Below are 16,491 nucleotides of genomic sequence, written 5' to 3'. Positions count from 1 at the left end.
GTTGGATTAGATAAAGTATTTCTGCACAAGCTACCGTATGTCAGCAAAAAACTACATGCCATCAAAAGCATGCCGTCTTGACTGAGCTGCATTGATACTGATGTATATTTATGGACTAAAGTGTGAAGTCTTATGGACACCTCAAGGGCATAACAAACCTTTCAGGGAAACCCAGTAACTCTTCCACTTGCGCCTCGTGGCTGATTCCACTTTCTTGTTCTTCTTGTGTACGAGGAAGTTCTTGACGGCAAGCCTGCCAGCTTTGCGCACCATCCCCTGGGTGACGCTGAGCAACGGGTCAGACTGGTAGGCGGAGCTCATGGTGCTCTGCTCGTCACTCAGGGCGGAGCCTGCCTCCTCCAAGCTCTCCGTCTGGCAGGAGCTCATCTCCAGTTCCTGACGAAAGTTCTCATACACACCTTGTACACATTCGCTGGCCCCACCACCACTGCTGCTGCCGCTGTCGCTGCCAGCGAACATGCTCCTGCCGGCCGCCGAGCACACGGAGAAGGAGGCTGACATAGTCTTGTAGCGTCTGGACTGGTGCTCAGCCTCCACTGTCACCCCGTCGATGCCACTGTCCTCATACTCGCTGCCCTCCCCGGCCGTGACATCCTGCGTCGTGGCAGAAGCACAAGACAGGTGAGACGGCATGGCACCCACGTTTTCTTCATCACTATGAAGGAAACCAGTCAACTACTCCAACTCCTGCCCTGACTGACGACTAAGCTGCCTCTGTATGTATGGGATAGAGCCATTCTTCTAAAGTAAGCATGTTTCAAAACTGAATCCAGATGCCTACCAAGAGGCCATGGGTTGCTTAATCTGGAGGTTCTGCTCAAAATTGATTATTTGCAGCAAAGCTCTGCTGTTGTGTGAGTACAGCCTGCCCTCCCTGTGGCACCGCAGGGTCTGCCCTCTCCTACCCACATGGCCAAAGGCTCCTGGGAGATGAAGGGGGTTACACCAAGCTCGGTATCCCCCATCTGGTCACATGACCCAGTCATGCGCTCCAGAGCTCCATTCACCAGGGCTGAAGGTGCCCTGCAGTGACAGGGCCACCATACACGTTTACTGTTCGACTCTTCCACAGGCCTCTCTCTCATTATCATAACAAAAGACTGAGGCATTTCAAACAGGGAGTGACTTTAAGCTCTGCACCCCCTCCTGTCATCGCAGCCTCCTCTCCCATGAAAAACAACACTTTAATCAGGAAACGACACATCAGTCCCCTGACATGCGCATTCTTTTTATACCTAAATCTGTTTCAGCAGCTTATTATCTGTGAGGTGAATTAAGTAGAGGAAATGCTCAGACACAATAGGGAAGGAGAAATGAATGAGGAGAGCTGTCTTATTGGGATGCCACCAGACTACATTAGGATTCTGCACAGCTTTTCATACTCTGTCCAAGGAGCATAAAGGAGCCATGACACAGTTTCAGCAGTCCAGGTCCCTGACTTAAAGGAGCATCAAAGACAAGTAAATGAAACTCTTTAACAGGGGTGGGTGATTTGGCCATTTTAGATTTAAGCATCCACAATCTACTTTTCATTGGAGAGTTTGAGGTATTTAATATCCACTTACTTCTGTTTCCAAACTTCATATAACTTCATTGACTAGCAGATCAGTGTCTACGTGAACAAACTGATTGGGTGATGTAGCCAATTATATGGCTATGCTTTAGACAAATTAGATGAATTACTTACTTAGCTGACATACTGTAAATAATGCAACTTGAGTAATGGGTAGCAGCATGACAGATGAGAAGCTTGTGCCAAAAAAAACAACTGTCTTTAATGCAATATGGTGGTGCAAATGGACAAATTCACAGGCCAGTTGAAGTGTGGTTATAGTCTACAAGGCATTTAGAAATGAAGTAAAAAGATCACAGTTTAGATTGTGGCCAGATTGCGCTACTATTTACATTTTCACGATACATTTTAAATGAGATTCTTCGAGCTACATCAGTGGTGTGAAAGACAAGCACAATGTGAAAGTGCTCCACACCTTACCTGTATAGTCTGTGCCCTCCTGCCCTGCATACTGGCACACATGGCAGCTTGGTGGCTGCTCGGGCCTTCAGACAGGCAATGGGAGCGCCGGCAGGGGAGGGTGTATGCGCCATAGGTGTTCCCATCCTCCTCTGATGGGGAGAGCATCTTATCATCCTCTCCCTCCCTGACAGCCCTGTTGCCATCGTGCCACTTGACATAGCGGCGTTGAGGTTGCTGGCGAGCTGGGTTCTTCTGGCTATAGAGCTCGTCAAGGGAGTTTGCCCTGTCAGCTGAGTCTGTGGGACTGGATTGCAGGTGGGCTCCGCAATCAGTAAAGTCTCTCTCGTTGGCTGTGTCTATGATCTCCTCTGTGCTAGTCAGGTGCTCTTGGCTGAGATCAGACAGGGAGAACTCCAGGCTGTCATCACGCCACATGTCTGCAGACTTAGACCTCTTCTTTTTAAAGCTGACAGTCTCTTTGGAACCATCCTGAGTTTTCTGAAGGTACGTTACCTCGCCCGTGTACACATCTTCATCCTGCACCTCCTCTGCAGTTGGACCAGGTAAGGTTATGTGCATCGTATTCATGTGCACAGAGGGATTGGCCAGGTCAATGTGAAAGGAGACAGGTCGCAGGTTCATGGCCACACGGTCCACCCAAATGGGGCTTCCAAAGTCTGGGAGTATATTAGTCTCATTGAAGGGCTCCAGGCCATTGTCAGCCAGTGATTGTGGGATACTAGGGGTGCTACTTGAGCGCGTGCTCGTCTCAGAGTTCCTGTGCTCTATTTTCCCTGATGAAGCATGTCGAGACCGTCTGGGCTGCTTGTTGGAGATGCGAAGGGACCGAGACATGTGCTTGCGTGACAAATAGCCATGTTCTGTTCCATAGAGGGCGCGGTCCCCATTCTGGCTCTCGACATTTCCCATGACTCAGGAAGAAGAGGCTGAACAGAAGAGCACATACAGTTTAAACTAAATCAAAATGAAAAAAAAAAATGTTTCTTTACAGAAACAGACATGTCATACATCAAATGACAGAACTCTGTTTTAATGTTAGCTTACCTACAGGATCGGCACTATTTTTAAGGCATTTTCTTTGTCACTGGATCTTCAGATGGTTTGTTCCTACAGCTGCTTTTACAATCCACAGAGCTCTGAAAAACAGACATCCAGATGACAAACCATATCAAATTTGGGCCATGTGTGCTTCATATTATTTCCGCTGTTATAGTTTAATACTGGTTGGTGTTTAAAGAAGTCTGTAGTTATCTAAATATGGAAATGTAATATAAACCCTTTTGCCTGTTTCGTTATTGTCAAAAAAGTTCTGAAAACTAGAACTAAGGTTTTTTTGTTCTTCACCCAAGAGCCCAGCATGCATTCACAGAGGGTGATTCATGGGACAAAACTTTGCAGCTTTAATGAGAATATATAAGAAAGGTGCAGAGGTGGTCAGTTAAATCAGCGCAGGTTTGAGCAGCCATCAACTGGATGTAATATAAGAGTCTGATAAACCACCACCCTAATACTGAAGGAAAAATTGATCACTGCATGTTCACAGGCCCACACATGCATTCACCTTAAATTTCACTGATCAAAAATGCCTGTGATTTTAGAAGTACTTAAAAAAAAAAATTGAATTTGAAGTAAGGAACGCAAAAACGGTGGAGCAAATGGGACTTGGTCCTGGCCAACTGTAGTCAGGCCTGCCAGATAAACGCAAACCTCATTCTGACAAAGGAAGTGATCCACTCAGCCCTTTTCAACATGCACAGGGGTTGTGTGAAGTGGAGGGGATATAATGACAATATGAGCACTGCGACAGCCTGAGTGAACACGAGTTATTCAGAGCACAAGTGAACCTTCTATGTAGTGTTGTTGTTGTCTGTTCTCAAGCACTACCTCTTGCATGAGACAGGGTTAGAACAGGGGAAGGGGGGCGGGCAACATCTACCTGCCTTTAGGCTGGACAGCCTGCTCCAAAAAAGTCCTGTTTCCATGCTTAAGACCATCAACAGATGGGACTAAAGATTAACTATCTATGTTGCGGCTGTTGTTCCTCTTGATGTGCAGTCCCCTCCTTTTAGGACAGACCTTTGGGGGGGCAGTGCTTTTCATGCATAGCTGACGCAGATGAGTGAGAGCCCAACCCTCTGCTGCTGTATGCACTCAGGCTTACTGTGAAGAGGGGTGTTACGTAAACTGAAGCTGACCCGATTCTTACACCGTATGTTTCCCCCTTTCCCCTCTTCATTCATCACCCCTCTCTGGTACTGCAATGCACAATGTTTGATGTTGATGGAAGTCCATTAATTTACCCTCTTAGCTTGCGGTTTTTATTGGCTCTTTAATTCAATCCTATCTGATAGAGGAAAAGATCAGAAAAGGAAGGGACAGTGCTATGAAATGCCACTGTGGTCATTATAAAAACAGGATTCACTGAGGGACACAAACATGCTTACCAAATGCTAGCACAGACATTTCACCAAGGGCTACTTCTAGGCTTGTTTGTGTCCTTTTCCACACAGTACCCTTTATTCTTTCATATGTGTAAGGTGAAAGTTTAATGGCTCTGCAGATGTCATCCCTGGAGAGAAACAAAGTGTCCACTGTGTTTTAGCCTTGCCTTGCCTACAGGGCTTCATAAAACTACATAAATACACTAAAATAAAGCCCTATGAGAATCATTTCGACAGATATAACAGTCAGTATTTATGCATGAAGTTTCTGCAATTTATAGGGGAGCTTTAATATGTTGCTGTGCTGGATTTGCTAACGTTTCCACTGGCTTTAATGTTAATATGATGTGAAATTAGCCAGAAATGAATTACACTGATTCGAGCTGTGATGTGGGGCTTAATGATGATGACGAAGAGGTTTCCTCAGTCAGTACAGTTAAGACAACCCACTATGCAGTGACCTTAGGGTTTACAGCAGAAACATGTTCGTCCGTGCCTCAAACAACAGCTGATCATCGCATAGGCAAAAATGATCTTAATATTTAATAAATGAAAATGGCTGATCACTTCTGCAAAGTAATCAGTAACTATCAGTAACTATACTTTCTCTCACATGGGCAGTCCCATTTAGAGGCAGCAGCAGAGTTTAAATAAAGTAAAACTGCATGAAGTCAAATTTCAGCCAGACTGCTGCAAGAATTAATTCAAATTAGCTGTCCAATATGGGCAGGTCTGCCACCGTTAAATGATCATGTACATTGGGACAAACAATTCAAAAAAGGCTCATTGTTCTATCTGCCCTGAGATCTTTATTAGTTTTAGCTTACAAAAGACTATGCTAACGATTCAGCAAGGTACTTTTTACCAAACAGAGATTACAGAGCACTGAATCCATCCGAACATTGTGTTTTCCACAGTAGGTTTAAAAACACAAATAGTTAGGAGGATGACCTGGAGATGCTCTTGAAAATGAAAATGTTCAGATGAATAAGCATGTATGTTCCAAATGGTTAAGTTCAGGGATTTAACTTTTTGCTCCATTTGAGTTATCAAAATATCTGAATACAAGGTTAAAATGGTCTCAGTTCCTCAACACTTTATGCTCTAAAGCTGCAATGCTGCTGGTGCACAAAATCCATCATCAGCTCTTTATTAATACATGAGGAAGAAATGCCAGGGTTGAAAAAAGATGTTCTGGAGCATCAAATCCCCAGAAACAGCCAGTGGGTGTTTCTAGAAATGCCTGCTAACACACATTAGTAAGTTAGTGCCCCTGTCACTGCACTGTATGTTCACATACACATGAAAAAAATGAATATCAAAAATTAGACTGGAAAATGTTGCCAGTAATTTGGCCATGTGACAGCGTGAGCACACAAGTAAATGGGTCATTTTCAGCAGGCTGCATAAGATCACAGGACAGACGAAGTCTCAGAGGACTCATCTGCTGCAAGCTCTTAATGAAATACATAACCACAGGAGATTCCAGCCACCCACAGATCAAAAAGAAGAAAAGTTTTATTGTTACTCAAGATTAGCAACACAACTGCTTCAGGGAAGAGCACAGAATGTGCTTTCAATTCAGAAAATCCACTTCTCATGTCAAGACAATTACAGCATTGCATGTTTCATTGTGCCATGAAACATACTAAATGTCTACAAAATATTACTTCACACGAGATATACAAAAAATCTTTTTCTCTTGTCTTTTATGCGAACCTATTTCATCCCTTTATTAAAATGCTCTGATTCATTGCCGAACAGCTGTGAGGGGTCGGCTTACAAAAATATATTAGCCAGGCCAGTGTTTCTTCTTCAAAATTTTGGATTTATGTAAGGAAAGACTCCATAAAATCCCATCTAAAACCTTTCTTTACTATCTGAATGTGACAGTGTGCTAACGTAAATGTCAAACATTCTGATTTATGTCGGAACCGCTCCACTTCACAACAGTGTTGATATGTGAAAGTGTTTCGGGGGTGTCATGTTCATATTTCCGTGTGTGAGATTTTCTCATCCCTGAAATATGTGACAAGTAGATTTAAGACCCTTTGGTTAATAAGACCACTTAAAAGCCCAGCTTATATTTGACAAATACTTGGGCCTGTTTGAACAGGAGCAAAGGGAATACTGTGCTAACCCTGACCTGCTCTTCTTCTCTTTCAGATCAATGAGGACAAAAATGTCAAGTTGCTTGTATCATTTGTGGAAACAGTGAAAATTCTTGCCCCGTGGCCAAAGTATGACTGATAGGCTTTCAAAACAAGGTAGAACCTACAGCTGACAGCTTGAAACACCTGGTCAGACATTCCTACACTCGTGAGCTCCATGCAGAAAAAAAAAATGAATGTAACACACCAGACAAAAGTGAAGATAAGAAATGACTTTGCCGCATAACCAATTGAAATTAGACATATAATGCAACAGATAATGCAAACTTACTTTAGACAAAATCTGACTCTATATATGTTGCTGAGACTCTTGCAAACACATTCCTGTCATTTAACCTAACTGCACTGGTGAAAGGCAAGAATGCACTGAGCTGACTAGTTACAAGCTCCAACACAAAACCCCTGTAATCTGAACACTCGAGAGATAATAACACAGGTAGTTGTATGGAGGGGGAGGGGGGGGGGTTACTGCTGAAAGGCTGCACTCAAGAGCTCACATATCCCTGATGGTACAGAGTCATATGCTTCTGTGCGAATGGAAGTACCAAACAGCAATCTCCAGTTCTTATGACTCATGGCTCAACTGTATTTAAGGTTCTATAAGGCCAGAGGGAAATTCAGCATCAACAAAAGCTTGCATCCACTTTCAAGCATTACACATTGATGGCACCAGAGTAGCATTTATTTGGGATGTTCAACAGTCTCCATTTAATAACTGCAAACTTCATACACCACTGTCAAATAGCCAAGGAGTATTTTTCTAACTTGGATCAGTAGCCCTAGAAACCCTGAATAGTAGACAGCTGGAAAACAGGGCCTTCAGTGATGATGAAAGCTGCAAACTTGTCTTGGTGTAAGTTTGTGCTAAATTATTATGAAGTGACTGGCTAGCCAGCATCTGTCTCATCCAGTCAAGATTTTTGTTTTCACTTTTTTTTTTTTTAGTATTGGTCTCATTAATTCTCCCACCATTAATAACAGTCAACACTTTCAGCAAGTAGCAGCAACATCTCTGCAACAACAAAAACAGACAATAAGCCAAACCATCCAGTTACGTCCGTTAGTTGCAGGATTGAGTTCATTTTTCTGAGGATGCAGGCAAATGCTGCTGTTGCTGCTGCTGCGTGTAACGTGTTTGACCCCGTCACGACAGGCTCAGGTGGTGCAGGTCAGCAGCCTTTAGAAGAATGCTGGCACTTATTAAGCAGAATAGTGGCAGACCTTACAGCTGGTGTGAGACCTGGCAACACAGCAGCCAACACTGGTCAAGGTGGATGCTGCAGGCAGATGGAAACTTGATTTAACAACTGAGCAATGTAACACTGAACAGAGCCATTCTGCAAAACAGTACTTTTCTTTTTGATACTTCAAGTACAATTTGCTGATAGTACTTGTATTTAGTGACATTATAAATTTATTTAATTTACTTGTACCAGTGTTTTTTAATTTTGATTTTTGTGCTTTTACTTTAGTCAAAGAGTAATTCCTCCACCAATAACTGTGGCTACAATTACATTCTTAAAAATGCATTTTTCAGGCTTATTCCCAGTTGACTAAACATGGTTTTAGCTAAAGTGGTACCTTAGTGTTTGTCCAACTAGAACATTGCAAAAGATAAGCTGTAGTTGTGCCAAAGATGCATAATCATTTCCCTGGATGTGTAATTTGAAAGTGAGCTATATTACTTGCAATAAATCTGCAGGCACTGACTGTGGAGGCTGTTGCTGAGCAGCAGCTGGTGTTGTTTAGCCTAGTGGCACCTTTGTCCCTGCCAGTGTTTTCTCTGGGGCACCACTGTGTGCAGAGGTCACTGTATCTGCTGGTGTTCAAGCTGTGTGGGGTCTGTGTACAGCAGATGCTGCAGGTTTTGTTGGGTTAACAAATCTTGTGTCCATTCTATAGATGCAGGATGCTTTCTAAGCTTCATTTGCCACTGCTAAAAAATAATTTAATAATAATAATAATAATAAAGGTTTATTTTAAAAACTTTACACATTTAGACAAATTAGCACAAACACATAAGTTAGATGCAATCGATTTTAATTTTTTTCCTTTTCCACACTGGCTTAAGATGCAATGTTTGCAGTGTTATTTTGTGACAGAGTACTTTCATCTTTATCATTAATGGCAGCGTTTGCTTGTTCAGAGGGTCACAACTGAGGTGCTATCAGACCACATCCTGCTTATGGCCTTTTAGTTCCTCAATGACAACCTTTGAAGTTCTTAAACAGCTGTTAATTGGAGGTATACGTGAGCCTCAGACTACCGTTAAGACAAAGGGGTGAATACAGGCTGTGGTTGAAGAGATTCCTCTCACTTATATGGGGGAAGGGATCTGCGGTTTTTAATCAGGTAAAGGGAGGGAGGGATTTTATTTGAAAACTACCATCTATTATATGCCATCTAAAACAATAATAGCATTTAAAATGTGTCTGTACATGCTTTTAATCACTACTCCATCAGAGGAAAATGCTCCACCAAGTATTACTTACTCAGATTAAAGGGCAGCTGACATCACTGTTTGAAACTTACAGGTTTAACCACAAATCCATCCCCATTAGGGTGTCAGATAGAAAAAATGTAAGGCCCCATTATCGCCTTTGATGATTTGGATTTGGCTCGCACAAAGTAATTCTGGTGAATAACTGAACTTAAGCAAATATTCTAAGTAAATTAACCTCCCATTTCGTCTTCTTCCTTAAAACTTCCCTTCTCTAAATCATATTCAATATGTAAAACACTTTGTCAGAACATCAATGGCCCATTACTCTTTCATTGTGGAAGCAGCTGCTTTGAGACCTGTAAACTGTTAAACACAATGAAATCTAAGCTTGGCACTAATGTAAACTGATTTGATGCAAGCAAAAGTGCAAAAGTAAATCCTGTGAAAATCCTTTCTCCTTAACTCCCAATAATGTGAAACATGATCATAGGCAGAGGAAAAGTTCACTGTGATATAGTGACAGCAGGGTTACACAAGGCTTCAGTATCAATACTTAACAGTCTGGGATGGAAGTATTCATCTGGGAAGTGCATAGAAAATGTTTCGTGTAATGAAAAAGGCTGCAGTCACCGGGACAAAATATCACAACCACAATCACCAGAGACTTTCATGAGTTGACCTTCTCATAGCCCGTTACTGTCACTGTCAGTGAAAAGGTCTCCCCTGGCTACACCAAGCATCAACACTAGTCTGCCTTTACATGCTTCACATTCCAGACTTTTACAATTTGCCCCTCCACAGTCAGACTCCAAACACACCCGACAATTTTCCCTTCACACGAGGAGCAAATGTGCTTGACAGCTTTATGATTATGGATTTGTGATCAGCGGTATCAATGCTAGGACACCTGGGTTACCAAAACATGGGGTTTCCTTTGGCATATCGGTGCTTGCACCAGGGAGGATTATCTCCTGAGCACTGGGACAACAGGATGGATATGAGAAACAGCTGTAAGATGAAAGAAGATATTGGTGAAAACGAGTGATCGTGATCTACAACGTGAACCATGTAATATACCTTCTTCAGCTGTCTTTTCTTCACTGGCTTTCTCACTCTATCCTCCAGCTCAATAGCAAAGTATGGTCATTATTCAGACATCAATGTAAACTATAAGTAACTACAAGGACCCTGGAAATGTAAAACAGGGATAATTGAAACTTTGGGACAATATTTTGCAAAAGAGGACTCTCATGTCAGTTGGATATGAAAAAATTCCCTCTATGCTCAAGCATGTAAGTATAGTTTCCAAATCTTCATTCATCTTTCCATTATAGAAAATTCAAATGTAGTGAATTGTCCTGCTGATGTTCAGTAAGCCAGCACTACCACAAAACAGCAATGAATGGATGCTGTCTTCAGACCAGAAGCCAGTCCACTGCCGGGTGAACCATTCACCTACTAATCTGAATATGGCAGCTGACTTGTCTTTGCCTGAATGCCCCTTTGCTGGCAGCATAAAAAAGCTAAATGCCAAGGACATAGAGGGATGGCAATCCTGCATTGGCAATGTGTTTTCTAAATGTGGTTCACTTCAGGGTTTTCTTCCACCGAGGCAATCATTTGCTTTCAGGTCAGTGAGTGGGAATACCAAGCGTGGCTTCAGTTTGAGTGTGTTCCTTTTGTGTGGAATCACAAGTGCAGGCACACAGTCCAAACTCCACTCAGAATCACATCTGGGTTGATGTCAAGGCCCATTTTCATCCTTTTGATTCCAATATTAATGAGCAGGAAATCTTTCAGGTCATGTTGTAAACAGAGACTGAAGGAGGCAGAGTGCGAATAATCCTGGTAGACTAAATGATGAGGCTGCATCTGTGCATTCCTAAAATCATCTTTAATGTTTCCAGATAACCCTCTGCAAAAACACACGTGTCTGGTTTGGATAATTTTTGTCCTTTCATCAGTTGCATGTTCAACGTTTACATGCACTGAGGCAATTTTATATAAACCATATCTGACGACAGAGCCTGGGGAGAAGTCGCCCATGAGCACCACCACCTCCACCATAATATCGCTGGAGCTCCCAGCTCCCTACTGTGTTGCATTGTGCACTGAAGCAGAGCCGAGGTGGATCCTGATACACATGACTACACAAAGCTGGGTAGAAACTGTGTTTGCATCCTCCAAGTCATCCTAATCACAGTTTCCAGTGCAGGCTCATTTTATTGCCCTGTGGTAAAATGTCACTTAAGAAGTCACATTTCAGCTCAAGTCTGGTACCCTCACACACTCGCCATATTCTGAAACCTGGTAGTAAGCCTTTCATGCCAAGGCATTTAAGCAAAAGGATGTAGTGTGTACATAGAGGAGACACTTCCTAGTAATGTGGTGCAGGACCACTTTATTAAAATTAAGGTATGCAATTGTTCATTTCAGCTGCAAAACCTATCTCAATTCCAATTAAAATAACCTACACATCTGGTCGTCACAGGCTTGTGACTCTGTGAAAGAAAGTCTTTTTTTCTGACAGCTGATACCCTGTACCTCCACAAAGCTCAGTGGGTTGCAAACATTGCGTCAAAGGGGCACCCTTGTAGCCCAGCAGTCTGCAACACGTACCATAACATTGTTGGTTTCTGTCACTAGATGTCCACATTCTAATTTTAGTTAAATAATTTTAAAGTAAGAGAAGGACCTCAAACATATAAGACCACATTCAGTGATTTAACAGAAAGAGATGTTCATGCTCTTTTGTTTGAAAATGTGTTGAAGAATTTCTTGTCAAAATGATTTTCTACACATAACAAATTCATGATTTATTGTTACACTCATGCAGGTCCACGTTTGGACTGGGGAGAAAGTGCCTCTGAATGGAAACAAACTCGCACGCACCTAAAGCAAAACTTAACATTGACAACTAAACTAAAACATGGGTATGTATGTAATTTGTGAACCAAAGTAAAGAGAATTAGTTGTGTATAGTACTAGTCTATTTTACAAGGTAAATAATCCAGTTCCTGAGCTACAACATCCTGGTTGGTAGAGATAAGAGTTCCTCTTATTTATCGCACACATTTATCCTGTTTAGTGTTTTTTGTTTTTTTATTTTTTAGCTCTTTGCAATGTTAAAAAGCACAGCAGCAGCAACATGCGACAGGTGAAAATTTGTATGTAGAAAAGCCAAAAAAAATGCAGTAAAGAGTAATGGAGTGACAAGAAAAACCTCATTGTGGAGCTGCATGTGCCGTCATGCTGAATTCTGCTGTAGATTCTAACTTTTACGATAAGCTAAGTATCTGACAGACCACCTGATCTGAAATGGACTCTGCGAGCTTGTAAATCCATATATATAACCTTTGTTCTACTGCACACTGTGCCTTTCAATTAAGTGAAGCTTGCTACATAAGACCATGCAGAAAACCACTCTTATTATAATTATTTTCCTTTCAGGAGTAATTTTGTTAGTTTGAGATCTGGTAGATTGAGGACACGTCTCCTACTGCATGTGATTTATATTTTTTAAAAAAAAGGCTTTTGAAAACAATTCAGAGTTTGTGCGCTTTTAAAAGCTTGCTTAACAGGAACATTACAAGCCTAAAAGCCAGAGCCTGACCTCCTGTCCTGCCAAGCCTTGAACGGTCAATACATTTCCATAACTATGACACCAGATGACCATTTCTCGCCCCTCTCCCCACCACAGGAGTCACAATGGGGTTTCAAACACAAAGCCCGGATTTTAAATGAACTCACACATCATAAAGCCCTCCGGCCCCCTCCATGATGCTCTCTGGGAATTCTCCTTGACTTTGACCATCTTTCACATTTGCAATTCATCATCTCTCTCTCTCTCTCAGCATCACCACCAGCGCCGCTGCTTTGTCATTACAACGACACAGACACAAGCTGTATTGTTCGTGTCTGGCTGTGAATGGAGAGCAGTACAATGGCTTGCTGGCTGCAGTTGTAGGTAAAGTTGTGCTACAGGTACAAACATGAGGTGGGAACCCCACCCTAAACACAGGGTGTGAAGACCTCAGGATATGGTCACAACACATCAGAAAACATGCAATTATAGAATGAGTTTGGAAATGCAACTATTGATAGAAACTAGTAGGAACATGTGATAAAGAGAAGCTAAATCCTGGAAATGCAAACCCTCAAGGCACAATGAGCACAGTTTATAAGAACTTGTTTGCACATTGAAACCCTTGCTTACAGGCCCCACGTTGACTGTGTATTATTGTAGGTGGTGTTATTTAGCACCTCTTCAGAAAAGTGGGAGGACTGAGGCTGGACAACCATTTGTCTCTCTCTTCTATCTACTAACACAACCAGACACACATTGTGTTGCAAAAAGGCAAAAATACACAGCAGCAAATCCAATGACTTACCTTACTGTGTACAACCAGGAAGTGTCACTTCTGCTTTTTCTCTCCACAGAAGCCAAGAAAAATCCCACAGATCACTAAGGGAGGGGGGGAAATTTCAAGCTCCACATGAGGGGATTATTGATACTCCTCCTGCAAGTCCACAGCAGACTGACTCCTACATGCAAGGATGAGTTGAAGAACTGAGTGAGGGAGGAGGAGTGACTGTTTGTACACCCCCCACCCCCCCAACCCAACCCAACACACACACTCCTGCTGACTCTTTCACACTCTTCACTCCCTCCCTTCTTGCTCCCTCCTTCGTTCTATAATTCCATCCCCCTAAACTACAAACCTACTGCCAGCAGGAATGCATGTTCCCTCCCTCGTCTCCTCTGTAATTGCCCCTCCACTCCCCTATGAGAAGCATCATGTTTACACTAAATTCTGGAGCCTTGTCGTTGTGCAAAAAACCCATAAGATCAACAACTGTCAGATTCAGGCCTGCATATATTGCATGGCTCAGTAGCAGCTTACATGTAAGTTTCGCCTCATTTTTGACTCAAAAAGAAAATAATCTAGCTTTCATCTCTTGTCTTTATGGATAAAAAGCAGGATTTGTAATAACAGGATTCTGGTAATTGAAAGAAGTGTTCCCTTTGCCTCCAAGGCAACAAGGGCTGAAAGGACGCCGTCTTAATGTGTTGTGGTGCATAATTTGGAACATTCAACAACAACCCAAAATGGACCTGTGAATGAGAGAGAGAGAGAGAGAGAGAGAGAGAGAGGCTGGACTTGCTGTTGTCATAGCACCAGTGATGTCGTTTGGCTATCACGTCAGCAGTGACAGCAGCCATGGATTCATTTTGAGATGATGGAAGCGGCAGAGGAAACAGTGCAGAGAGGAAAGGGAGGACAGAGGAGTGGGAGCACAGCAAAGTCTGTTCAGCTGCAGCCTGCATCATGTGCTCCAGAAGCAGCTTCGCGGGCACGCTGAAAGTGAAACATGCCCAAAGCTAGTCGAGGGTGCAGACACCCTGACAACAAGGCAGAGGAAGGACGGGGAGCCCTGGCGAGGAGTCCAGAGATCGGAGGGGTGAATTGCCATGTCTAGACTTTGCAGTGACTAGGACCGAAATAAAAAGCACTCAGCACTGTGGTCATGCTGGCTTCCTCTCCATGTATCTTCATGTCCTGCCAAGGTTGTGACCCTGATATTAAACTAAACCACTGGGGTTTCATAGTAATCACAGGAATGTCTGGTCTGCAGAGGCAACCAGACATAATAACCTCTGTTGTTATCAACTCTCTGAGCTTGATTTCACTTGATATCTGTCAGGAAAGCGGATTTTTCTTTGAGGTTTTGTGCCAAAATTGCTACAAAGTCCACACACAAAACACACCGTGCGCCAATTACTTCCTTTCACTTAGTGAAACAATTTATTTGGATGTGATCCAATTAAAACAAAAGACTTCGAAGCACATGATACGGTCTGAAAACATGATGTCAAAATATTACCATTCAGACTGGCAGAGTAATTAAAGATGTAGAATGACTTACAATCAAATATTAAGCTAAAGTGATTTTTCTTGTACTCTCACAAGTGTTTATTTGAAAAGGTAAATAAATGTTTGTTACATGAGATGATATCTTCTTATCCGCTCATCTCCTCAGCTAAAAAATACCTGATCAGTCAGCAGTGCAATAAACAGCGAAATGCTGGCTAATGCTGAACCCTTGTCTGCTCTCACCACAGGCATTTCAGAAATGTAGATTACTTGCATGGAGCTCAACTAAACAAAATACTCTGCTTTCTCATCACCGGGGCAAGGCTATTAAACCCAGTGCTATCCGTGCTCAATTTAGGAGCTGATTGAATTGGACATCCAATACATTGACAGACCATTCAATATCGCTGGAGCAATTTGGCAGGTGAGACTACGGCTACAGAACCACAGTAACACTTCAGACTGCTGATGCTGTCCAGGTGTCACAACCAACTGCAATCACTGCCAATCATTCTGTTGAAGTGAGGAAAAAAACAGCTGAAGGCAGAGGAAGGACAGAGATCTGTTTGGCAAGATATGCAAAAAGTTCACTAAATATGACTTCACAAAAACTACAACAATGTGGTTTCCTCAAATGTTTTTGTTGAAAGTAAAGCATTTGCATTTTCATTAACACCAGTGCCTTGAGAAAAACAAAAAAAAGAGAGTTTCCTTTTGTAATAACTTAAAACAAAATATTTTTAAGTGTTCTGAAAATGAACAGCAGTGTTTTTTCAATAGGATTCAATTCAAGGTTGAGTTAATTTAGCATGTGTTCGGTTAAACAGCCGATGCTGCCACCGTGCTTCACAGCAGGGACGGTGTGAGACTTAAGCTGCGTTCCATTCAACAGAAACAGCCTCATTTAAAAAGGACATCAGTTGCAAAATGTCAGTGCAAAGACGTTGAAATGACTTGATGACAAACTCTTTCTTTTTTCTTTTATTTATTTATTTCATTTTGAATTATTATTTTTTAGCTCTTTATCTAAAAGCAAAACTAGACAGCATCAAGCATATAGCTGTCATAAATTCTTGTTTTGACGTGAGGCTGCTCTTGAATAGAAATGTGGAAAAAAGTGAACGGCGTTTAACACTTTCTCAAGGCACCGGAGCCTGATATGTTACACTTAACATGCTAAATCACAGCACGGCTCTCAAGAACAGCTTTAAATAAAAGTCAGTTAATAATTGACTAAGTGCTGGTTTATTACAGCAGTTCTGAATGGACCACAGGACAGCACAACAACATTACAGCTGAGATGTTAAATTGTCCATTGGGTAATGTAGTAATCTGAAGGACATACTGGGGGATACAGTCAACAACACTAAAAATCAAAACAAACACATACAGAATGTGAAGGAAAGCCAATGTTGCTCTCCAGAACAGTGAAATTTTAGTATACTGTAACTGTGTGTAAATGCAATTCCTGGCATTCAACAAACTGCACCTCAATATGATAATTCTATGATGTCTGTCACCAGCAGCAACGACTTTGATGTCT

The 16,491-nt window shown here is 42.1% G+C and overlaps 1 protein-coding gene across 1 annotated transcript in view; it reads right to left on the bottom strand.

Annotated features, from left to right (window-relative positions):
• Positions 1-16,491, bottom strand: part of LOC124059548 (rho guanine nucleotide exchange factor TIAM1-like) — a 41,445-nt gene that overhangs the window by 18,846 nt on the left and 6,108 nt on the right. Inside the window, exons 2-4 of the mRNA XM_046389644.1 lie at positions 3,062-3,153; positions 2,015-2,943; positions 159-615 (exon numbers count right to left, since the gene is read on the bottom strand). Of these exons, the coding sequence (XP_046245600.1) occupies positions 159-615; positions 2,015-2,926 (1,369 nt within the window). The 5' untranslated portion in view covers positions 2,927-2,943; positions 3,062-3,153. The remainder of the gene's footprint in view (positions 1-158; positions 616-2,014; positions 2,944-3,061; positions 3,154-16,491) is intronic.

This window comes from Scatophagus argus, chromosome 5 (genome assembly GCF_020382885.2).
Source record: "Scatophagus argus isolate fScaArg1 chromosome 5, fScaArg1.pri, whole genome shotgun sequence".
Taxonomy (NCBI): Eukaryota; Metazoa; Chordata; class Actinopteri; family Scatophagidae; genus Scatophagus; species Scatophagus argus.
The sequence above is the reverse complement of the archived record's forward strand: the minus strand, read 5'-3'. Positions and strand labels throughout refer to the sequence as shown.